This window comes from Oncorhynchus keta, chromosome 6, assembly GCF_023373465.1.
Source record: "Oncorhynchus keta strain PuntledgeMale-10-30-2019 chromosome 6, Oket_V2, whole genome shotgun sequence".
NCBI lineage: Eukaryota > Metazoa > Chordata > Actinopteri > Salmoniformes > Salmonidae > Oncorhynchus > Oncorhynchus keta.
The window spans coordinates 38,012,379-38,034,207 of record NC_068426.1 but is presented as its reverse complement, the minus strand read 5'-3'; the positions used below and the strand labels follow the sequence as shown (position 1 = coordinate 38,034,207).

The following is a 21,829-nucleotide window of genomic DNA, read 5'->3' as shown; positions in this document are numbered from 1 at the left end:
CCCTGTTTACCCATACGTGGCAACGCAGGCCTCCAACTCAATCATCAGGTTTGCAGACGACACATTAGTAGGCCTGATTACCAAAAATGACAAGACAGCTACAGGGAGGAGGGTAGGGCCCTGGCGGAGTGGTGCCAGAAAAATAACCTCTCCCTCAACATCAACAAAATGAAGGAGCTGATCGTGGACTACAGAAAACAGCAGAGGGAGCACGCCCCTATCCACATCAATGAGACCGCAGTGAAGAAGGTGAAAAGCTTCAAGTTCCTCAGCGTACACATCACTGACAATCTGAAATGGTCCACCCACACAGACCGTGTGGTGAAGAAGGGGCAACAGCGCCTCTTCAACCTCAGGAGGCTGAAGAAATTTGGCTTGGCTTCTAAGACCCTCACAAACTTTTACAGATGCACAAAATACAGGTGCATCAACGCTGGGACTGAGAGACGGCTTCTATCCCAAGGCAATCAGACTGTTAAATAGCCATCACTAGCTGGCTACCACCTGGTTACTCAACCCTGCACCTTAGAGGCTGCTGCCCTATATACGCATTTTGCCTTTATTTAACTAGGCAAGTCAGTTAAGAACAAATTCTTATTTACAGCGACGGCCTACCGGGGAACAGTGGGTTTAACTGCCTTGCTCAGGGGCAGAACGACAGATTTTTACCTTGTCAGCCCGGGGATTCAATCCAGGAACCTTTTGGTTACTGGCCCAACGCTCTAACCACTAGGCTACCTGCCACTCCTAAACATGGAATCACTGGCCACTTTAATAATATTTACATACTGTTTTACTAATTTCATATGTATGTACTGTATTCTATCCTACTATATTTTAGTCAATGCTACTGACATTGCTCATCCTAATATTTATATATTTCTTCATTTGATTATTTTAATTTAGATTTGTGTGTATTGTTGTAAATTGTTATATACTATTGCACTGTTGGGGCTAGGAACGCAAGCATGTCGCTACACCCGCAATAACATCTATTAAATATGTGTATGTGACCAATAACATCTGCTAAATATGTGTATGTGACCAATAACATCTGCTAAATATGTGTATGTGACCAATAAATTTGATTTGAATATATTCTCAATTGGGAAATGCAGTCATTCTACACGGTTTCCAAATTGGCCTACAATTGCATCACAAATTGCGTATCAACCAAACGACCACCCAAAAACACAAAAAGCGGAAAATTTAACAAAGTACAAAACACAGTGCAATCTAAAGTGGCCTCAACCATGGTCCCAGATGATGCCCTTCCTGTTGTTCTAACACGAAGAAAATCGGTCCAAAATTGTAGGCGGTAAATCCGGGAAAATGTACGTACCAACGTTTCGGTCTCAGTCAACCTTCATCAAGGTATTTCTTTCCCCCCTTGTCGCCACCAGGCTCCAGGTTACGGAGACGTCAGGCTATCGCTGGAGATGATCCCAGACACCGTCAACCTAGAGGAACCCTTCGACATCACCTGTAAAATCACCAACTGCAGGTATAGTTGCACACCAGGGGTGGGGTTATATAGCGTTTCAATTCACTTGACTGAATTCAATTAAAAACGAATTGAAATGGAATTGACCTCAACTCTGCTACTATACGCATGTACTGATCTCTATATGCTTTAGTCTACTCCCCTGTCTGTCATTGTCATGACATTTCATTCATGTACAAGAAGGAATGACAACCGATATAGTCAGGTGGCTAAAGAACATAGCGATGTGTAACCAGGCTGGTTGTGTGTGTTGTTGCAGTGAGAGGACCATGGACCTGGTGCTGGAGATGTGCAACACCTGCTCCATCCACTGGTGTGGTGTATCAGGGAGACAGCTAGGCAAAGTCAGCCCCAGTGCCTCACTCGCTTTGCCCCTCAAACTCCTCTCCTCTGTCCAGGGACTGCAGGTATTTCTAAAGTTATAATACTAGGTTAAAGCAGAGAGGTATCAAGCTTTAATACTTGTCACAAGCATGTATTTGTTTTGTCTTTTTAACAAGTTATGTCCCTCGATCCATAACATTTTCAACTGCCTGAAACTAGCTGTTATTTAGTGTGTGGTCATTGTGAGACGATTAAAAGATATTATAAGGCCATATCATTTTAATGACATGTTTAACGAATGCCCGCTTCACTTTTCCCCAAAAATGAAAATGGCATCTGAAAAATGAAAAAGTTGCAATATTATAGCAGATAAAGAATGTCCTCAAGCCCCCAGTAAAGAGAGAGACACAACTTCCTCACGGCTGACCTTTTGCCTCTTATCTTCCCCAAGAGGCTAACATCTGTTGATTAGGTCACTAGCTGTTGAACTACGTTTGCTATAGTATTTTAGCAAGAAAGTCCACTTTTCAATGTTTTATTTACTCGCCTTGACAATAAATCCATTAAACATTCAATTGGCCTAAATGGGGTCATACATGCTCCATGACAAGTTTTACAATGCATTGTAACTGCATCACAATGCATCATACCTGGATGCTTTTAGAGTGTTACCCACAAAGCATATGACCCTTTATGATGTCTTATTATTATGTAACGTCTCACGTCGACTGTTAATAGTTCAAAATATATTACTGATAATAATCGTAACTAATTACCATTTTCTTATATTTCAGAGTATATCCGGCCTGAGACTAACCGACACATTTCTGAAGAGGACGTATGAATACGATGACGTTGCGCAGGTGTGTGTGGTCTGTCCATACATGAGCCGGGAGAGCTAAAGACCTTTCCAGACCCTTCTAGAACCCAGCACTATAAATCTCAAATCTCCATGCACCAACTTCCGAACTCTGCACCTATACTATCACCTTACAGTACACACCCCAAGGTTATCATGTTTTAACAGATGTTATGTTTTTAATGTTTTCTTTGCAAAAAACAATCTGGATTTTAAATGTGAATAAAAGCGGTATTTAATCCATGGTTGGTTGTGCTTTCACTATAAAAACATGTGTAGTGCACTATTCACAGTGCTTTCAGAAAGTATTCAGACCCCATGGCTTTTTATTAGGTTAAAAGCACTTTTGGCAGCTATTACAGCCTTGAGTCTTCTTCGGTTTGATGCTACAAGCTTAGCACACCTGTGTATGGGGAGTTTCTCCTATTCTTCTCTGCAGATCCTCTCAAGCTCTGTCAGGTTGGATGGGGAGCATTGCTGCACAGTTATTTTCTGATCTCTCCAGAGATGTTCAATCGGGTTCAAGTCCAGGCTCTGGCTGGGCCACTCAGGAACATTCAGAGACTTGCCCCGAAGCCACTCCTGCGTTAGCTGTGTGCTTCAGGTCGAACCTTCGCCCCCAGTCTGAGGTCGTGCGTGCTCTGGAGCAGGTTTTCATTGAGGATCTCTGTACTTTGCTCCGTTCATCTTTCCCTTGATCCTTACTAGTCTCCCAGTACCTTCCACTGACAAACACCCCCACAGCCTGATGCCACCACCATGCTTCACTGTAGGGATGGTGCCAGGTTTCCTCCAGGTGTGATGTTTGGCATTCAGGCTAAAGAGTTGAATCTTGGTTTCATCAGACCATATAATCTTGTTTCTCATGGTCTGAGTCCTTTAGGTGCCTTCAGGCAAACTCCAAGTGGGTTGTTATGTGCCTTTTACAGAGGAGTAGCTTCTGTCTGGCAACTCTACCATGAAGGCCTGATTGGTGGAGTGCTGCAGAGATGGGTGTCCTTCTGGAAGGTTCTCCCATCTCCACAGAGGAACTCGAGAGCTCTGTCAGAGTGACCATTGGGTACTTGGTCACCTCCCTTCCCTGATTACTCAGTTTGGCAAGGCGGCCAGCTCGAGGAAAAGTCTTGGTGGTACCAAATTTCTTCCATTTAAGAAGTGTTCTGTGTTCTTGGAGACCTTCAATGCTGCAGAAATGTTTTGGTGTCCTTTCCCAGAACTTCTCATTCAAAGGTTTTTCTTTTTTTTTACTATTTTCTACATTGTAACCAAAAAAGTGTTAAACAAATCAAAATATTTTTTAGATTCTTCAAAGTAGCCACCCTTTGCCTTGACAGCTTTCTACACTCGCGGCAGCTTTACACACTCAAGGTATTGTTCAAATCTGCCTCTGAAGCGAATTCATTATACGATTTCACAACAAGACTTTCAACAGCTATCAATTGTAATACATTTTATTGAGACATATTTTTGGACAAAACATTATGCTGCTCTGTTTTACAAGCATATTCATTAGCTTGTCTGACACACATCAGATGGAAGAGCATGCAAAATCAACAAGACTGAATGAGTCTTATACTAGCTATCAACATTGCTTTAGCTATGTGAAATGAAACTGAATCAAAAGGGAAATGATGTGTTTGCTATGATTATAAATCCAGGGGTGTTGGACTGCAGACACCAAACATACTTTCAAGGACACTCATTTATCGTCAAATTAGCAGTCAGATAATTACTATTGAAAGCAATGCTAGAATTCCACATGATCAAGGCTTCGGCCATTTGTTTGACCCAACAGCAACTATAGCAAAATATTTGGTACAAAAACAGTTTGAACATGGTAGAATAGAAAACAATGTAACCCTTCTGTCGTGTATAACTGTCATGTAATCATGAGAAAAGGAATACGTGCTCCCTGTTCAAATACTTCACACATGCATCCTTGATCCCTTTCAGTCCTTCCTTAATTCCTTCCTCCTTTCTCTAATCCCTTTTCGCACCTTTCTTAATTATTTTCTCCCTTTCTCTCCTTAATTTCTTCATCCCTTTGCTCTCATTCCTTATCTCCTTCCTCAATTTCTCCCCTTCCTTAATTCCTTCCCCTCAAGGCAATTACTACAAGCAATATTAATCAATCAAATCTTGGGGCCAGTACTTGCAGGTGCAATGTTACAGAACGTTAACATAGAACTGTATTGTGTAGACCAGGTACAATTGCCTGTCATGTAGAATAGGGAATTGTATCCGCTCTATTAATTTAATTTCTATCTGGTTTCCCCTCACTGAATACACCCCTGCATTCTCCTACATACAATTCTGTTGGATCAGTGAAATCTTTCAGAGGAACAAAGGATCTGTAATTCAGTATAGGAACAGGGCAATGGTTAGGACATTGCTACTTCAGCACAATATACAAACGATATAGAAAAACACATCCATTTGCAATAATCCTTGTTCTGATATTTATTTCTTGTTTCTCTGTTTCTTCTTTTTTGTGTATTAGTATTATACTGTTAGTTATTTACTGCACTGCTGGAGCTAAAAACCAAGCATTTCGCCGCACCTGCTTTAACATCTGCTAATCTGTGTACGTGACAAATAAACTTGATTTAATGTGGGTCTCTAGAACTGTGCACAATGTTTGGTGGAAATGTATTTGAAACTAATTGGGTGTCTTGAATGTGTTTGAAACTCTGTTTCCTGATTGGGTATCATCTATACTGAACAAAAATATAAAAGACAATTTAATTGATTTTACTGAGTTACAGTTCATATGAGGAAATTGGTCAATTGAAATGAATTCATTAGGCCCTAATCTATGGATTTCACATGACTGGGAATACAGATATGCATCTGTTGGTCACATATACCTAAAAAAAAAAAAATAGGCTTCATAATGGACCTCAGGATCTCGTCACATTATTTTTGGGCATTCAAATTTCCATCAAAAAAATGCAATTGTGTTCGTTTTCCGTAGCTTATGTCTGCCAATACCATAACCTCACCGCCACCATGGAGCACTCTGTTCACAATGTTGACATCAATCAGCAAACCACTCGCCCACATGTTGGCATACACGTGGTCTGCGGTTGTCAGGCCGATTGGACATACTGCCAAATTCTCTAATATGACATTGGAGGTGGCTTATAGTAGAGAAATTAACATTCAATTCTCTGGCAACAGCTCTGGTGGACATTCCTGCAGTCAGCATGCCAATTGCACGTTCCCTCAAAACTTGAGAAATATGTGGCATTGTGTTGTGTGACAAAACTGCACGTTTTAGAGTGGCCTTTTATGGTCCTCAGCACAAGGTGCACCTGTGTGATGACTATGCCGTTTCTTGACATGCCACACCTGTCAGGTGGAGGGATCATCTTGGCAAAGGAGAAACGCTCACTAATAGGGGAGTAAAGACATGTGTACACAACATTTTAGAGAAATAAGCTTTTTTTGTGCATATGGAACATTTTGGGGATCTTTGATTTCACCTCGTGAAATCATGGGACCAACACTTTACACGTGGTGTTCATATTTTTGTTCAGTGTACATAGAATGTGTTAGATACTCTGTCTCCTGATTGGGTGTGTAAAATGTTTCCTTTCCTCTCTGAAGACCCAGTCCCAGTGAAGTGCCATCGTCCCCATCTGTCCCTTCATTCCAGCTCTGTCGGTGATGTGAGTTTAAGGAATGGGTGTAGAGATTGTAATCACATCATATGGTTGCCCTTCCTTTATTGAAACATATACGCTGAAGGTAAGAAACATTTACATGCCTTCAAATGTCCTTTTCACCTTGTGTAACAACATGGTAATAACAGTTTAAGTAATTAATATGCAGATCCTGATCCATCTATTGCCAGTAAAACAAAAGTGCACATGTACAATCAGGTCTCTGCTATGATATAACTGGACAGGTGGCATCAAATCCACCACAATCTCCATGCTAATTCTCACCATTCCATTAGAGCACATGAAGGGGAGGACACCTCTGTATTAGACTATGGAGATACACTCTAAGAGCGAGCCCTAACCTCTGTGTTGTAGTACACAGACCTGTGTGGATCACGAGTGCTCCTCAGCGCTGCCACTGAAGGAGCGGCTGCGGATGTGGTTCCTCAGCTGTTCGATCAACTCTGGGTTCTGATGCTGGATATGCTGGGCAAACTGCTGACCACTGCAAACAGAGAGAGACCAGGGGAGTTAGAATTGAGTGTTTCTCTGCTTTACTTATGTACTCCTTGTGTCGGGCAGCTTGTGAAAGAACTAGGATGTAGCATCCTACGTCAAATATTTAAAAAATAATCTTCTAAAATAATTTAAAATGTCAAGGGAAATTCATGATCATTTAGTCCAAATTAAACCTCACTGATTCTTGATGTGTCTGTCTGATGCTTATTTAAATGTGTAATTAGAGCCCTAATGTCATAAACAGAGAGTCCCTGTGTATGTTACAGTAATAGCACTATGGTGCTGCCGTACGCTTCAATCAGGCTGGAGATGTCCGACAGTCCTCCCACTCCTGCTGCTGGGCCCCCAACTGCATTGGACATCATTCCAGACATACTGCCCACAGAGGGAGAGAACCCCAAAGAGAGTTATAAACATGTGTCACATGCCATTTTATGACAAAAACTTGAAACAAATCTGAGTACAATTGAACAGTAAATCCTACATTCTGACTTTCTTCAAGAAATTATAACAGGATTATGAGTTAGTGGGATGTAGGGTATTTTTGTTTTGTAAAACATAAATCTAATTTTATTTGTCACATGCTTCGTAGACAACAGGTGGAGACTAACAGTGAAATGCTTACTTACAGGTCCTTTTCCAACAATGCAGAGTTAAAGATAAGATACACATTTTAATAAAAAATTGAAATTGTGACACGAGGAATAAATACACGCTAAATAACGAATACAAATAAAGAGTAAAAATAACATGGCTATATACACAAAAGTTTGTGGTCACTTAGAAATGTCCTTGTTTTTTAAAGAAAAGCACATTTTCTGTCCATTAAAATAACATTAAATTGATCAGAAATACAGTGAAGACATTGTTAATTCTGTAAATGACTATTGTAGCTGGAAACTGATTATTTTTTATGGAATATCTACATAGGCGTACAGAGGCCCATTATCAGCAAATATCACTCCTGTGTTCCAATGGCAAGTTGTGTTAGCTAATCTAAATCTATCATTTTAAAAGGCAAATCGATCATTAGAAAACCCTTTTGCAATTATGTTAGCACAGCTGAAAACTGTTGTTCTGATTAACGAAACAATAAAACTGTTCTTCTTTAGACTAGTTGAGTATCTGGAGCATCAGCATTTGTGGGTTCGATTACAGGCTCAAAATGGCCAGAAACAAAGAACATTCTTCTGAAGCTCGTCAGTCTATTCTTGTTCTGAGAAATGAAGGCTATTCCATGCGAGAAATTGCCAAGATCTGCCTAGAAGGCCAGCATCCCGGACTCGCCTCTTCACTGTTGACGTTGAGACCGGTGTTTTGCAGGTACTATTTAATGAAGTTGCCAGTTGAGGACTTGTGAGGCATCTGTTTCTCAAACTAGACACTCTAATGTACTCGTCCTCTTGCTCAATTGTGCACCGGGGCCTCCCACTCTTTCTATTCTGGTTAGAGCCAGTTCGTGCTGTTCTGTGAAGGGAATAGTACACAGCGTTGTACGAGATCTTCAGTTTCTTGACAATCTCTCGCAAGAATAGCCTTATATTCTCAGAACAAGAATAGACTGACGAGGCCATTTTGAGCCTGTAATCGAATCCACAAATGCTGATGCTCCAGATACTCAACTAGTCTAAAGAAGGACAGTTGTATTGCTTTGTTAATCAGAACAACAGTTTTCAGCTGTGCTAACATAATTGCAAAAGGGTTTTCTAATGATCAATTAGCCTTTTAAAATGATAAGCTTGGAATAGCTAACACAACGTGCCATTGGAACACAGGAGTGATGTTTGCTGATAATGGGCCTCTGTACGCCTATGTAGATATTCCATAAAAAATCAGCCGTTTCCAGCTACAATAGTAATTTACAACATTAACAATGTCTACACTGTATTTCTGATTTTAAAAAAGTGCTTTCTTTCAAAAGCAAGGACACTTCTAAGTGACCCCAAACTTTTGAACGGTAGTGTATATTGGGAGTAGAAAATAACATGGCTATATACAGGGAGTACCAGTACCAAGTCGATGTGCAGGGGTATGAGGTAATTGAGGTAGCTATGTACTGTACATATACAGTCGGTAGGGGTGATATTGATGGGCTGTGTCTCGATAGATTCAGTGGGGTGGCTTTCACCTATTTATTCATCCAGATCAGTGCAGATGAAGGAACCGAGATGAGGATGCCTCACACTATTGAGCCCCAGCCCTGGGTATGCTGAAACATGCCGAACACTCACAGCTGTTGCACTTGCTGGTTCTGCATCACACTGGCGGCCTGTAAATACACACAAAGCCAATCACCATGTCACCCATTTAAATGTGTGAAAACTTGACAATTAATTAACAGCGTTGATGGGGAACCAGATGCATTCTCAAGTGGCGTGACTACTTAGTGCTGGTACCTAGTAAAACTATTCATGATTCAGCCCAGCTGCTGCCATGTAAGATTGGAATGCTTATAATGGCATGCACTCTCTGCCTGTCAGGCATTCCATCAGCCACCCGTTCAATCAACTAGTCATGATCAACGCCTTGAATGTCCCCAGGCCCCTTGACCAGGCCAACTGTGTAAGGTATGCGGTTCATTTTTAGGAAGCATTCTCCACTAGTAACTGTATCACAAACACTCATAAAAGAAGTATGAGGAATCTGTGTCTAGGATTTGTCTAGACCAGGGATGGCCATGGTCCTGGAGAGACTGCAATGTGTGTCATACCTGTGTCGAATATAGTATTTATTTTCTTTCAAATATATACAGGTGAGCCTGATTTACTTTTCTGATGTAATAGAACCAATGGCATAGTCCCAAAAGTGCATACCCCCCGCATCTGGTGCACCGTATAAGTGCACCTAAAGTACTTAAGGAAAACAACATCTATTTCCACCCAGGTACAGTGCATTCGGAAAGTATTCAGACCACTTGACTTTTTTCACATTTTCTTATGTTACAGTCTTATTCTAAAATGGATTCAATTTGTGTTTTTTTCATCAATCTACACACATCAATCTTTGGTGCAACAAACTTGGCACACCTGTATTTGGGGATTTTCCCCCATTCTTCCTTGCAGATCCTCTGAAGCTCTGTCAGGTTGAAAGTGGAGCGTCACTACACAGCTATTTCCAGGTCTCTCCAGATGTTCGATCGGGTTCAAGTCCAGGCTCTGGCTGGGTCTCTCAAGAACACTCAGAGACTTCTCCCGAAGCCATTCCTGCGTTGTCTTGGCTGTGCGCTTAGGGTCTTTGTCCGGTTGGAAGGTGAAACTTCGCTCCAGTCTGAGGCCCTGAGTGCTCTGGAGCAGGCTTTCATCAAGGATCACTCGGTTCATCTTTCAATCGAACCTGACTAGTCTCCCAGTCCATGCTGCTGAAAAATATCCCCACAGCATGATGCTGCCACCACCATGCTTCACCGTGGGGATGGTGCCAGGTTTCCTCCAGACGTAACGCTAAGCATTAAGGCCAAAGAGTTGAATCTTGGTTTCATCAGACCATAGAATCTTGTTTCTCATGGTCCGAGTCTCTATTAGGTGCCTTTTGGCAAACTCCAAGCTGGTTGTTATGTGCCTTTTACTGAGGAGTATGTCTGGCCACTCTTCCATAAAGGTGTGATTGGTGATGCTGCAGAGATGATTGTCCTTCTGGAAGGTTCTCTCATCTCCACTGGGAAACTCTGGAGCTCAGTCAGAAGGACCATTGGGTTCTTGGTCACCTCCCTGACCAAGGCCCTTCTCCCCCGATTGCTCAGTTTGGCCGGGCGGCCAGCTCTAGGAAGAGTCTTGGTGGTTCCAAAGTTCTTCCATTTAAGAATGATGGAGGCCACCATGTTCTTGGTGACCCTCAATGCTGCAGACACTTTTTGGTACCCTTCCTCAGATCTGTGCCTCGACGCAATCCTTCTCGGAGCTCTACGGATAATTCCTTCGACCTCATGGCTTGGTTTTTGCTCTGACATGCACTGTCAACTATGGGACCTTATATAGACGTGTGTGTGCCTTTCCAAATCATATCCAATCAATTGAATTTACCACAGGTGGACTCCAATCATGTTGTAGGAACATCTCAAAGATGATCAATGGAAACAGGATGCACTGTCATTATGGAGTATTGTGTGTAGATTGATGAGAATTTGTATTTATTTAATCAATTTTAAAATATGGCTGTAACGTAACAAAATGAGGGGAAGGGGTCTGAATATTTTCTGAATGCACTGTACATGTTGTGTGCAGGTGTTTGTTCCAGCCCAGCACTAATTATAGTCTTACCATGCTGATGAAGGCAGGGTTGTTGATGAGGCTGGCCATGTCAAATCCCAGTCCCGTAGCTATCTATAACAAGCAAACAGTCAAAGGCTTCATTTTGTATTTATTATGAATCCCTATTAGCCGCTGCCAAGCAAGGCATGTGTGTATAGTACATTTGTTATTGTGTGTGTGTATACCTGTGCCTGTGTGTGGGTGTCTCTTCACAGTCCCCATCACTTCACACTCCATAAGGTGTATTTTTATCAGTTTCTTCAATCTGATTTTATTGCTTTCATGAGTTACTTGATGTGGAATACACAGTTTAAGTCAGAAATGTACATATACTTAGGTTGGAGTCATTAAAACTCATTTTTCAACCACTCCACACATTTCTTGTTAACAAACTACAGTTTTGGCAAGTCGGTTGGACATCTACTTTGTGCATGACATATGACAATCTTTCCAACAATTGTTTACAGACAGCTTATTTCACTTATAATTTACTGTTTCGCAATTCCAGTGGGTCAAAAGTTTACATACACTAACACTGTGCCTTTAAACAGCTTGGAAAATTCCATAAAATAATGTCATGGCTTTAGAAGCTTCTGACAGGCTAATTGACATAATTTGAGTCGATTGGAGGTGTACCTGTGGATGTATTTCAAGGCCTACCTTCAAACTCAGTGCTTCTTTGCTTGACATCATGGAAAAATCAAAAGAAATCAGCCAAGATCTCGGAAAAAAATTGTAGACCTCCACAAGTCTGGTTCATCCTTGGGAGCAATTTCCAAATGCCTGAAGGTACCACGTACATCTGTACAAACAATAGTACGTAAGTATAATCACCTTGGGACCATGCAGCCGTCATACCGCTCAGGAAGGAGACGTGTTCTGTCTCCTACAGATTAACGTACTTTGGTGCAAAAAGTGCAAATCAATCCCAGAACAACAGCAAAGGACCTTGTGAAGATGCTGGAGGAAAGAGGTACAAAAGTATCTATATCCACAGTAAAACGAGTCCTATATCGACATAACCTGAAAGGTCGCTCAGCAAGGAAGAAGCCACTGTTACAAAAACGTCATAAAAAAAGCAAGACTATGGTTTGCAACTGCACATGGGGACAAAGATCCTACTTTTTGGAGAAATGTCCTCTGGTCTGATGAAACAAAAATAGAACTGTTCGTTATGTTTGGAGAAAAAAAGGGGATGCTTGCAAGCCGAAGAACACCATCCCAACCGTGAAGCACGGGGGTGGCAGCATCATGTTGTTGGGGCGCTTTGCTGCAGGAGGGACTGGTGCACTTCACAAAAGAGATGGCATCATGACGAAGTAAAATTATGTGGATATATTGAGCAACATCTCAAGACATTAAAGCTTTGTCGAAAATGGGTTCCAAATGGACAATGACCCCAAGCATATTTCCAAAGTTGTGGCAAAATGTCTTAAGTACAACAAAGCCAAGGTATTGGAGTGGCCATCACAAAGCCCTGACCTCAATCCTATAGAAAATATGTGGGCAGAACTGAAAAAGTGTGTGCGAGTAAGGAGGCCTACAAACCTGACTCAGTTACACCAGCGCTGTCAGGAGGAATGGCCCAAAATTCACCCAACTTATTGTGGGAAGCTTGTGGAAGGCTACCCACAACGTTTGATCCAAGTTAAACAATTTAAAGGCAATGCTACCAAATACGAATTGAGTGTATGTAAACGTCTGACCCACTAGGAATGTGATGAAATAAATAAAAGCTGAAAGAAATCATTCTCTCTACTATTATCCTGACATTTCACACCATAAAGTGGTTATCCTAACTGACCTAAAACAGGGAATTTTTACTTGGATTAATTGTCAGGAATTGTGAAAAACTAAGTTTAAATGTATTTGGCTAAGGTGTATGTAAACCTCCAACTTCAACTGTATATTTGAGAATATTCAAATAGCCAGCCTTTGCCTTGATGACAGCTTTGCACACTCTTGGCATTTTCACAACCAGCTTCACCTGGAACGCATTTGTAACTGTCTTGAAGGAGTTCCCACAAATTCTGAGCGCTTGTTGGCTGCTTTTCCTTCACTCTGCGGTCTGACTCATCCCAGACCATCTCAATTTGGTTGAGGTTGGGGGATAGTGGAGGGCAGGTCATCTGATGCAGCACTCCATTACTCCCCTTCTTGGTAAAATAGCACTTACATAGCCTGGAGGTGTGTTGGGTCATTATACTGTTGAAAAACAAATGATAGTCCCACTAAGCCCAAACCAGATAGGAAGTGCAGAATGCTGTGGTCACTATGCTGCTTAAGTGTGCCTTGAATTCTAAATAAATCACAGACAGTATCACCAGCAAAGTACCCACACCACAACACCTCCTCCATGCTCTATGGTGGGAAATACATTACGGAGATCATCCATTCACCCACATCGCGTCTCACAAACACACAGCGATTGGAACCAAAAATCTCACATTTCTACCGGTCTAATGCCCATTGCTTGTGTTTCTTGGCCCAAGCAAGTCTCCTTTAGTAGTGGTTTATTTGCAACAATTCGCCCATGAAGGCCTGATTCACAAAGTCTCCTCTGAACAGTTGATGTTGCGATGTCTGTTACTTGAAGCATTTATTTGGGCTGCAATTTCTGGGGCTGGTAACTAATGAACTTATCCTTTGCAACAGAGGTAACTCTGGCGGTCCTCATGAGAGCCAGTTTCATCATAGCGATTGCACTTGACGAAACTTTAAAAGTTCTTGAAATGTTCCGTATTGACTGACCTTCATGTCTTAATGTAATGATGGACTGTCGTTTCTCTTTTCTTATTTGAGCTGTTCTTGGACTTAGCCCTATTTGGTAAAAGACCATCTTCAGTATACCCCCCCCACCCCCCACCCCACCTTGTCACCACACAACTGATTGGCTCAAACGCATTAAGAAGGAAAGAAATTCCACAAATGAACTTTTAAGAAGGCGCACCTGTTAATTGAAATGCATTCCAGGTGACTACCTCATGAAGGTGGAAAAGAGAATGTCAAGAGTGTGCAAAGCTGTCATTAAGGGTGTCTATTTGAAGAATCTCAAATCTCAAATATATTTTTTATTTATTTAACACTTTTTTGGTTACTACATGATTCCATATGTGTTATTTCATCATTTTGATGTCTTCACTATTATTTTACAATGTAGAAAAAAAGTAAAAATAGAAAAACCGTTGAATGAGTAGTTGTTCTAAAACTTTTGACTGGTAGTTTAGTACTGTACGCCTCCCAGAGTCTGTTCTGGACTTGGGGAATGTGAAGAGACCTCTGGCGTCTTGTGGGGTATGCATGGGTTTCTGAGCTGTGTGCTAGTAGCTTAAACAGACAGCTCGGAGCATTCAATATGTCAATACTTCTCACAAATACAAGTAGTGATGGAGGCAATCTCTCCTCTATTTTGAGCCAGTGTACACATAGCTCTCCATGTACATTTAAAGGCCAGGTGTGCTGACCACATGACTTGATAGTAGTCCAAGTGCCACAAACCTAGTGCCTGTAGGACCTTTACTCAGAGCCTGTGGCAGGTCATTAGTAAAGACTGAAAAATGAAGGGGCCTAGACAGCTGCCCTGGGGAATGCCTCACTAAACCTAGATTATGTTGGAGAGGCTTCCAATAAAGAACACCCTCTGTGTTCTGTTAGACAGGTAACTTTCCATCCACATTATAGCAGGGGATCTAAAGTCATAAAGTCATTATGATCGATAATGTCAGAGGCTGCACTGAGTAACAAAACAGCTTCCACAATATATGTAATATCATTTTCTCTCAGCCAATGATCAGTAATTTGTGTAAGTGCTGTACATGTTGAATGCCCTTTGCTATAATCGTGCTGAAAATCTGTTGTTAATTTGTTTACTGTGAAATAGCATTGTATGTGGTCAAACAAGTTTTTCAACAAGTTTACTAAGGTTTGGTAACAGGGTGATAGGTCTGCTGTTTGAGCCAGTAAAGGGTGCTTTGCTATTCTTGTGAAGCAAAATGACTTTTGCTTCCCTTCAGGCCTGAGGGCACACACTTTCATGTAGATTGAAGAGATGGCAAATAGGAGTGGCAATATCATCCGCTATCATCTTCAGTCATTTTCCATCCAAGTTGTCAGACCCAGGTGGCTTGTCATTGTTGATCGACAACAAAATAGCAATGCTTGTCTTTCATAATTTGGTCATTTAGGTTCAGAATTTGTTGTTGTCATGTCTATGTTTGCCAATGAAAAAATAATTAAAGAAGTTGGCAATACCAGTGCGTTTTGTGTTGAATGAGCCATCTGATTCAATGAATGATGGAGCCAAGTTTGACTTTTTTGCTTCAAATTTAATTTAAGGTGCTCCAAAGCGTTTGACTATCATTCTTTATATAATTTATCTTTGTTTCATAGTACAGTTTGACGCTGAATCGGACAAGATAAATCCGTCTGTAGGTTCAGTATGATATCATTTTGTACCACTGCTCAAAGCAGGAATATTAAATGTGTCTGATAAAGCTGTTGACACAATTGGGATATCTTGACATACTTGAATACCCGTGGGATATAAGATACACATTTAATATTACATGAAGAAATCTAGAGTTGTGTTCACATGTAAATACAGTGTCCATTATTGGAGCTGTAGTGACAGTATTTGTAGGGGAGTAATGATATATTATTACATGTGTTTTTTTTAGATTGACCTTCAGATATGAAATCACACAAGGAGGTAAAACAGCACTACTTACAGGACTGACTGTCTCTGTTTGCTTCTGCTCAGCAATCTTCAGGTTGGATTTGTAGGTGTCGTTCTCTGGATCTAACACCAGAGCTTTCTTAAAGTAGGAGATGGCCTCTGGGTACTTATTCATAGCAGTAAATGCCAATCTAGAGACACACAGGGAATAAGAGACATTGGAGAAGTGCAGTCAATTTAACTCCAGAGCAAAACAATAGCTATTTTCAAGCCAAATTTTTGCATTATCATCAGATACTGCTATTGCTCTGTAAACAAAGTTCCAAAAAGCAATACCATATTCCTCAAATGATAAATTGTAAACAACATTTCCACTACCCTCCCATGTCTAACTCACCCCATTCTCCCATAGGCTTTACTGTAGCTGGGGTCAATCCCTATGGCCCTCTCACAGTCCCCCGTTGCTTCTGTGTAGTTACCCAGTCTACTGTGGGCGGCAGCCCTGCGGTGATGACAACAGCAGCAGCAGCCAGACGCTCAGGTTTATTTATTTGCACTCAGATCAATAAGGCAGGCACATGCAAAGGCTGCAGCAGCTGTGTGCCTGTCTAGTAGTCTGGTTCACCAGATGTGTATGCCACTATGTCTTTCAGCTCAGACAGTGCTGTAACTGTGACTGCATTATCTATGTATAGTACAAGAATAACATGAGTTATTGTCACAGTTGTACACAATAATTACCAATATAGTTGGTATAAAAACACAATAGATACAGACATTATTTAGGTGTTGTGTTATATATTTCTCATTTGAATACAGTGTTGATACTTCTCCATTTCAGAAGCGGTTGTGTGTACCTGTTACAGTAGTAGACAGCGTTTCGGAGGTCCAGATTGATGGCTTTTGAGTAGCATTCCACCGCACAGCTGTAGTTCTCCTCTTTCATGTGATTATTCCCTGAAAATGAACTGCAGTTTTAGTTCAGCCTGATAATCAGGTTACTTCTACTATCAGATTTTACGACAACATTTACAAAACAATGTCAATCTGAAGGAAAACGGAAGTGCACTTAAACTGAGTTTGCACTCATCCAAAGTGTATTTATCATACGTCTACACTACATATTAAAACAGTGCCAGGTACCTTCATTCTTCAGTTGTTCTGCCCTCTCTGTGTCTTCTGGTGATGGGGATGTCTCTGGTGGCACCGGGTTATTCTGATCATTCTGAGGAAAATACAATGACAGATAAAGTAAGATATCAATAAAGCCTAATATACATTATACATCATCTTAGTTTACTGATTGTGAGGTTACTGATTTGAGAATGATTGATGAACTGCACACAGACAAGTTAATGTTGTAGTTAAGGTAAAAGAGTTTAAAATAAGGTAGAGAATCAGAGAGTAACCCCACCTTGAGGAGAGAATTGAGGAATATTTCAGTGAGAGGTTGTGGTGCTGCGAGATGACAGTCACTGGAGTTGATCTTGAAGGTGGTCTCCAAACATTGTATTGCAACTACAAGGGGACACAATTGTGTTGTAATAACACAATAGTCAACACTGAGCTCTTTATTTTATTGTTATACAGATAACTGCCAAAATAAAGGAAACACTTGCGTAAATGAAGGATGCAAATTATATATTGAATGCAGGTGCTTCCACACAGGTATGGTTCTTGAGTTAATTAAGCAATTAACATCCCATCCCATGATTAGGCATCATGTATAAAAAATGCCCAGTTGCCCATTATTGTGGCTACCATGGCTCGAAGAAGAGATCTCAGTGACTTTGAAAGAGTGGTCTCAAAGGAGAATAGGGTGTTTTAAAGTCGTTGTTGTGTGTGTTTGTCTCAGTCACCAGATCTTAACCCAATTGAATATTTATGGAAGATTCTGGAGTGGTGGCTGAGATAGCGTTTTCTACCACCATCAACAAAACACCAAATGATGGAGTTTCTTGTGGAAGAATGATGTCGCATCCCTCCAAGAGAGTTCTAGACACTTGTAGCATCTATGCCGATGCATATTGAAGCTGTTCTGGTGGCTCGTCTTGGCCCAACACCCTATTATGACAATTTATGTAGGCGTTTATTTTATTTTGGCAGTTATCTGTGGGTCTATTTGATAAGAAGACATAGTGTACATGTTATTGTAGTCCACCCACAACTGAGTCACCAACAAAGTTAACAAATCCCTGAATTGGAGAGAGCAGGGTATAGTATTTTCATAAGCGGTTTTAAGAAACGTTGTGATCGAACAGCGATCCTAAGCTGATCTACCTTCGAGGCTTTCCTGCTCATCGGAATTCAAAGCGCCACAGTGAGTTTGATCTCGCAGAAACTGCACAATAGAGAATGCCAAGCGCTTCTCCACTGCCATTTTGCTGCAAAAAAAACATAATACAGCATTTAGGGATACATAGAATAGAATCCCACACAGTGAGAGGTTGTAGCGTTCATTCAAACTAGAATAAGCGTCAAAAATGTTTTTGTTTTTTTAAATGACAGTTCTATTGTTATTGGACTCCCTTACGGTATGATTAGCTCAAGCCACTGTAATGTGGTACATTGGAGCCAAGTTGATAATACATTGCACCTAATATAATACAATACTGCCCGTGGTAAGATGCAGGTCTGTTTCCAAGACAACTCAAGAGGGAAGTTGAGTGTGTGTATAAGCCATTCTGTATGAGATGTGTTTTACAGCTCAGTAATCATGATTCCTTCAGATTATTCAACATAATTCAGATTTCAATGTGATACACATTTTTAGCGTGGGGATTTGGTCGTCTTTTCATATCTATTGTCTACTCATTTTAATTTGGGATGGTGAAACATATTTACAATACTAATACTGATGGTCTTGCATTACTGCACAGTAGTACTGCATAAACATCAAGCACAACCAGGTGTGCCATTATAAATTATCCATAACCTACACAACAGGGAACCCGTGTTACCCATATTATTAGATATGAGAATATGGGCTATTTCTTGACATTGCACTGAAATAAATTATGACACAATCAATGTTTGGAATGGTATAATACAAAACATACATTTGAATGAATGACCTCTATTGTATCATTGACAGCTTTGCAACCATGCATAATTGTAAAACCCTCAAATGTATCATCATGCTTGTTTGACATTTCAAAGCAAGGCAACTCTAGCCCTCTGTTCTGTTGACATCAGCCTCATAACAAAAGATGTAGTGATGCCATGGGATGATGCGGTGTAGCTGCTAATGCGATGAGATTTTCATCCCAGGTCAACCTAATGCATCCTTGTCTAAAGTAAATAGCAGTCTTTGATGACAGACATTTATTTACGATTTACATAGCGTGTCCAAATACATTATCTTCCCTGATCATCACCGACAATGCGTCTCTCTACCCATGCAGTGCAGTCTGCAACCTATAATGGCAGAGCATCGCTATCATAAAGCTGCCTATACAAGGGAGAAAAGCAAAGCCAACTCCACTGCTCATTCCTATCCTTCTAAATATAGTACTGTAACATTGTAAATAACAACATTGGGTCAAGGGATGCCATTCGACGACCCCGCCCAGTGCGCCCACCTACCTGAGATATTTTGCAGCTGTCACTGCTACCGCGTCATGAGAACTTCTCTGATTGATCGCATCTCTGGCGCCTGCGCATTTACAACGGAAGTAAACCGATTCAGTGGCACTACTAGCACTACTGGAGCTGTGAAGGAGAGAGGTTGAAGAAGAGAGGGTTTTGCGAATTGCACTTGGAAAACGTCATGAACGTTTTTTCTTCCTCTTTTATTTTTCTTTCAATACATAAAGCACATGAGGGAACACACGCATACATAGATAACAAACAATAGCCAATCGAGCTAGGGGGTACAATATCACATTACAATTACACAAGGACCTTAAGGGACATGCATATACTTACAATTCTAACAGCTTTTTTGTTAGTAGAGCATTTAACCGTTTTAAAATACATTTCAATTTCTTTTTGTAGGGTACGAAAATGTGGTTTTCTGTTTGTAAATTTACATTTGTGTATATGAAATTTGGCCAAAAGTATAATGAAGTTAATTACATAAAAATGATTCCGCTTATTTCTATTGTATGTAAAGAATCCAAACAGTACATCTCTCCACAATAGTGTAAAATCTTCATAAATGTGTTCAATTATAAACCTACTGATGTCTTGCCACAGTTTTCTTACATGCATACAATGTCAAAAAAGATGCACAACTGTTTCTGGGTGGTCATTACAAAAGGAGCAATCTGAGTTGATGTTTTCCTTAAACTTCTTCATATAGTGGTTGGCAGGATAATATTTATGAATAATTTTAAAGGAAACTTCCTTAATTTTGTTAACAAGTAGGTATGTGTGTGGCAACATCCAAACTTTTTTTCCAACAGATATTATCAATAAATCCATTCCAATAAGGCATGACATAAGGTATAGATACAAAATCCTGCTGAAACAAGGATCGTATCGCTCTGTTGTTGAATGGACCAAAAGAGAAACAAATCTTCCCTACTGATGAGTCAACAGGGTCAATAGAAGGTAGGCTCTGAGGGTAAGGTTCCTGAATAACATAGCAACACCTGAGGGAATGGCATCTAAAACAATTGCAAAATCTTTAGGTGTTACAGGGACCTTGCAAAGTGATAAGAATTCTTTATAACTGAGTAAAAGACCCTCTGCATTTACCAGTTGGCTCACCAATAGGATATTATTTCGGAACCAATATTCTAAAAACAGAGAGGTATTTTTATACAATATATCCCGATTATTCCATATATAATATCTGTGTGGAGAAAAATTGTGTTTATAAATTAAGGACCATGACAAGAAAACCTGCTGATGAAAAGCAGAAAGTTTCACTGGAACTTTGTCAATATTATAATTGCAAAACAACATGAAGTTAAGGCCACCAAAAGTAGAGAAGACATGATGAGGAATAAAATTCCAGATAGAAGTGGGTCTTCTTAGGAATTGTTTTATCCAATTGATCTTAAAAGTATTATTTATTATTATTTTTCTCTTAAGTGTTCATTACAACAGTTTTCCTAATGTAATGGGTACGGTTTCTCCAAAGAAAGTTGAAAAGCATCTGGTCTATCTCCTTGCTTATTTTACGGTCAAGATATAAAGACAGAGCACCATATGTTAGTCTAGAGATACCTTCAGCCTTGGTTATTAGGACTCTACCTTTTAAAGATAAGTCCCTCTGTAGCCATTGATTTGGTTTCATCAGTTTTTTTTAATAAGAGGTTTCAAATTTAGTAAGCCTCTAGACTTCTGATCCTTTGTAATGGTTATGCCTAAATATGTAAGTTCTTCTTTTACTGGAATACCATAATATGAAGGTGTCACACAATCTTTGACCGCCATGAGTTCACATTTCTTAATGTTAAGATATAGACCAGACGCTTTGGAAAAGGATTGTATCACATTGATCGATATGGGAATTTGGTTAGCGTCTTTCAAAAAAAGTGTAGTATCGTCAGCCAGCTGGCTTATAATAATTTCTTTACCAGCTATGGAAATACCTTGTACAGGACTATTATTTAAAGAATTTGCAAGAAGTTGGGTGATTAATAAAAACAGGTACGGAGAGATAGGACAACCTTGCCTAATTCCTCTCTTTAACTCAAATCTAGGTGAGGTGCCATATTTCAATTTGATAGAGCTGTTACCATTTGCATAGAGAGTCTTAATAGCCTTACAGAAAAAATCCCCAAAGCCAAGTCTCTCAAGGGAGTGGAAGAGAAACTGATGCTCTACTGTGTCAAATGCTTTATAAAAATGTAAAAATAACATGAAGCTATCCTCAGTTATTAGGTCTGAGTAGTCAAGTACATCTAATACTAGTCTGACATTGTTAGAAATATGTCTGTTCCTCATGAAGCCAGCCAGGCTATTGTCAAAGTCCCGGTTGTGTTTGTTAATTCCACATGAATAGAGCCCCACAGTGGAGGTGTCATAATACCCACAAAACCTAGCTGTCAAACAGGAAAATGGGTCCAATCGTTTTTCTACCAT

The 21,829-nt window shown here is 40.3% G+C and overlaps 2 protein-coding genes across 4 annotated transcripts in view; one reads left to right on the top strand and one right to left on the bottom strand.

Moving 5' to 3' along the window:
* Window positions 1-2,928, top strand: part of LOC118385497 (trafficking protein particle complex subunit 13-like) — a 29,268-nt gene extending 26,340 nt beyond the window's left edge. For all 3 annotated transcript variants that reach the window (XM_035772682.2, XM_035772681.2, XM_035772684.2), the window contains exons 11-13: window positions 1,404-1,504; window positions 1,764-1,911; window positions 2,623-2,928. In XM_035772682.2, coding sequence (XP_035628575.1) covers window positions 1,404-1,504; window positions 1,764-1,911; window positions 2,623-2,730 — 357 coding nt within the window. In that variant the 3' untranslated portion in view covers window positions 2,731-2,928. The remainder of the gene's footprint in view (window positions 1-1,403; window positions 1,505-1,763; window positions 1,912-2,622) is intronic.
* Window positions 2,929-6,398: 3,470 nt separating this feature from the next.
* Window positions 6,399-19,440, bottom strand: LOC118385496 (small glutamine-rich tetratricopeptide repeat-containing protein beta-like). Its single transcript, XM_035772680.1, has 11 exons — window positions 19,379-19,440; window positions 18,074-18,177; window positions 17,208-17,311; window positions 16,937-17,018; window positions 16,651-16,750; window positions 16,191-16,295; window positions 15,846-15,984; window positions 11,128-11,190; window positions 9,103-9,140; window positions 7,163-7,246; window positions 6,399-6,857 (listed from the first exon to the last, which is right to left on the bottom strand). Exons 2-11 carry the CDS (start codon window positions 18,171-18,173, stop codon window positions 6,746-6,748), a joined length of 927 nt encoding a protein of 308 aa, XP_035628573.1. The 5' UTR covers window positions 18,174-18,177; window positions 19,379-19,440; the 3' UTR covers window positions 6,399-6,745.
* Between the last annotated feature and the right edge of the window lie 2,389 nt (window positions 19,441-21,829).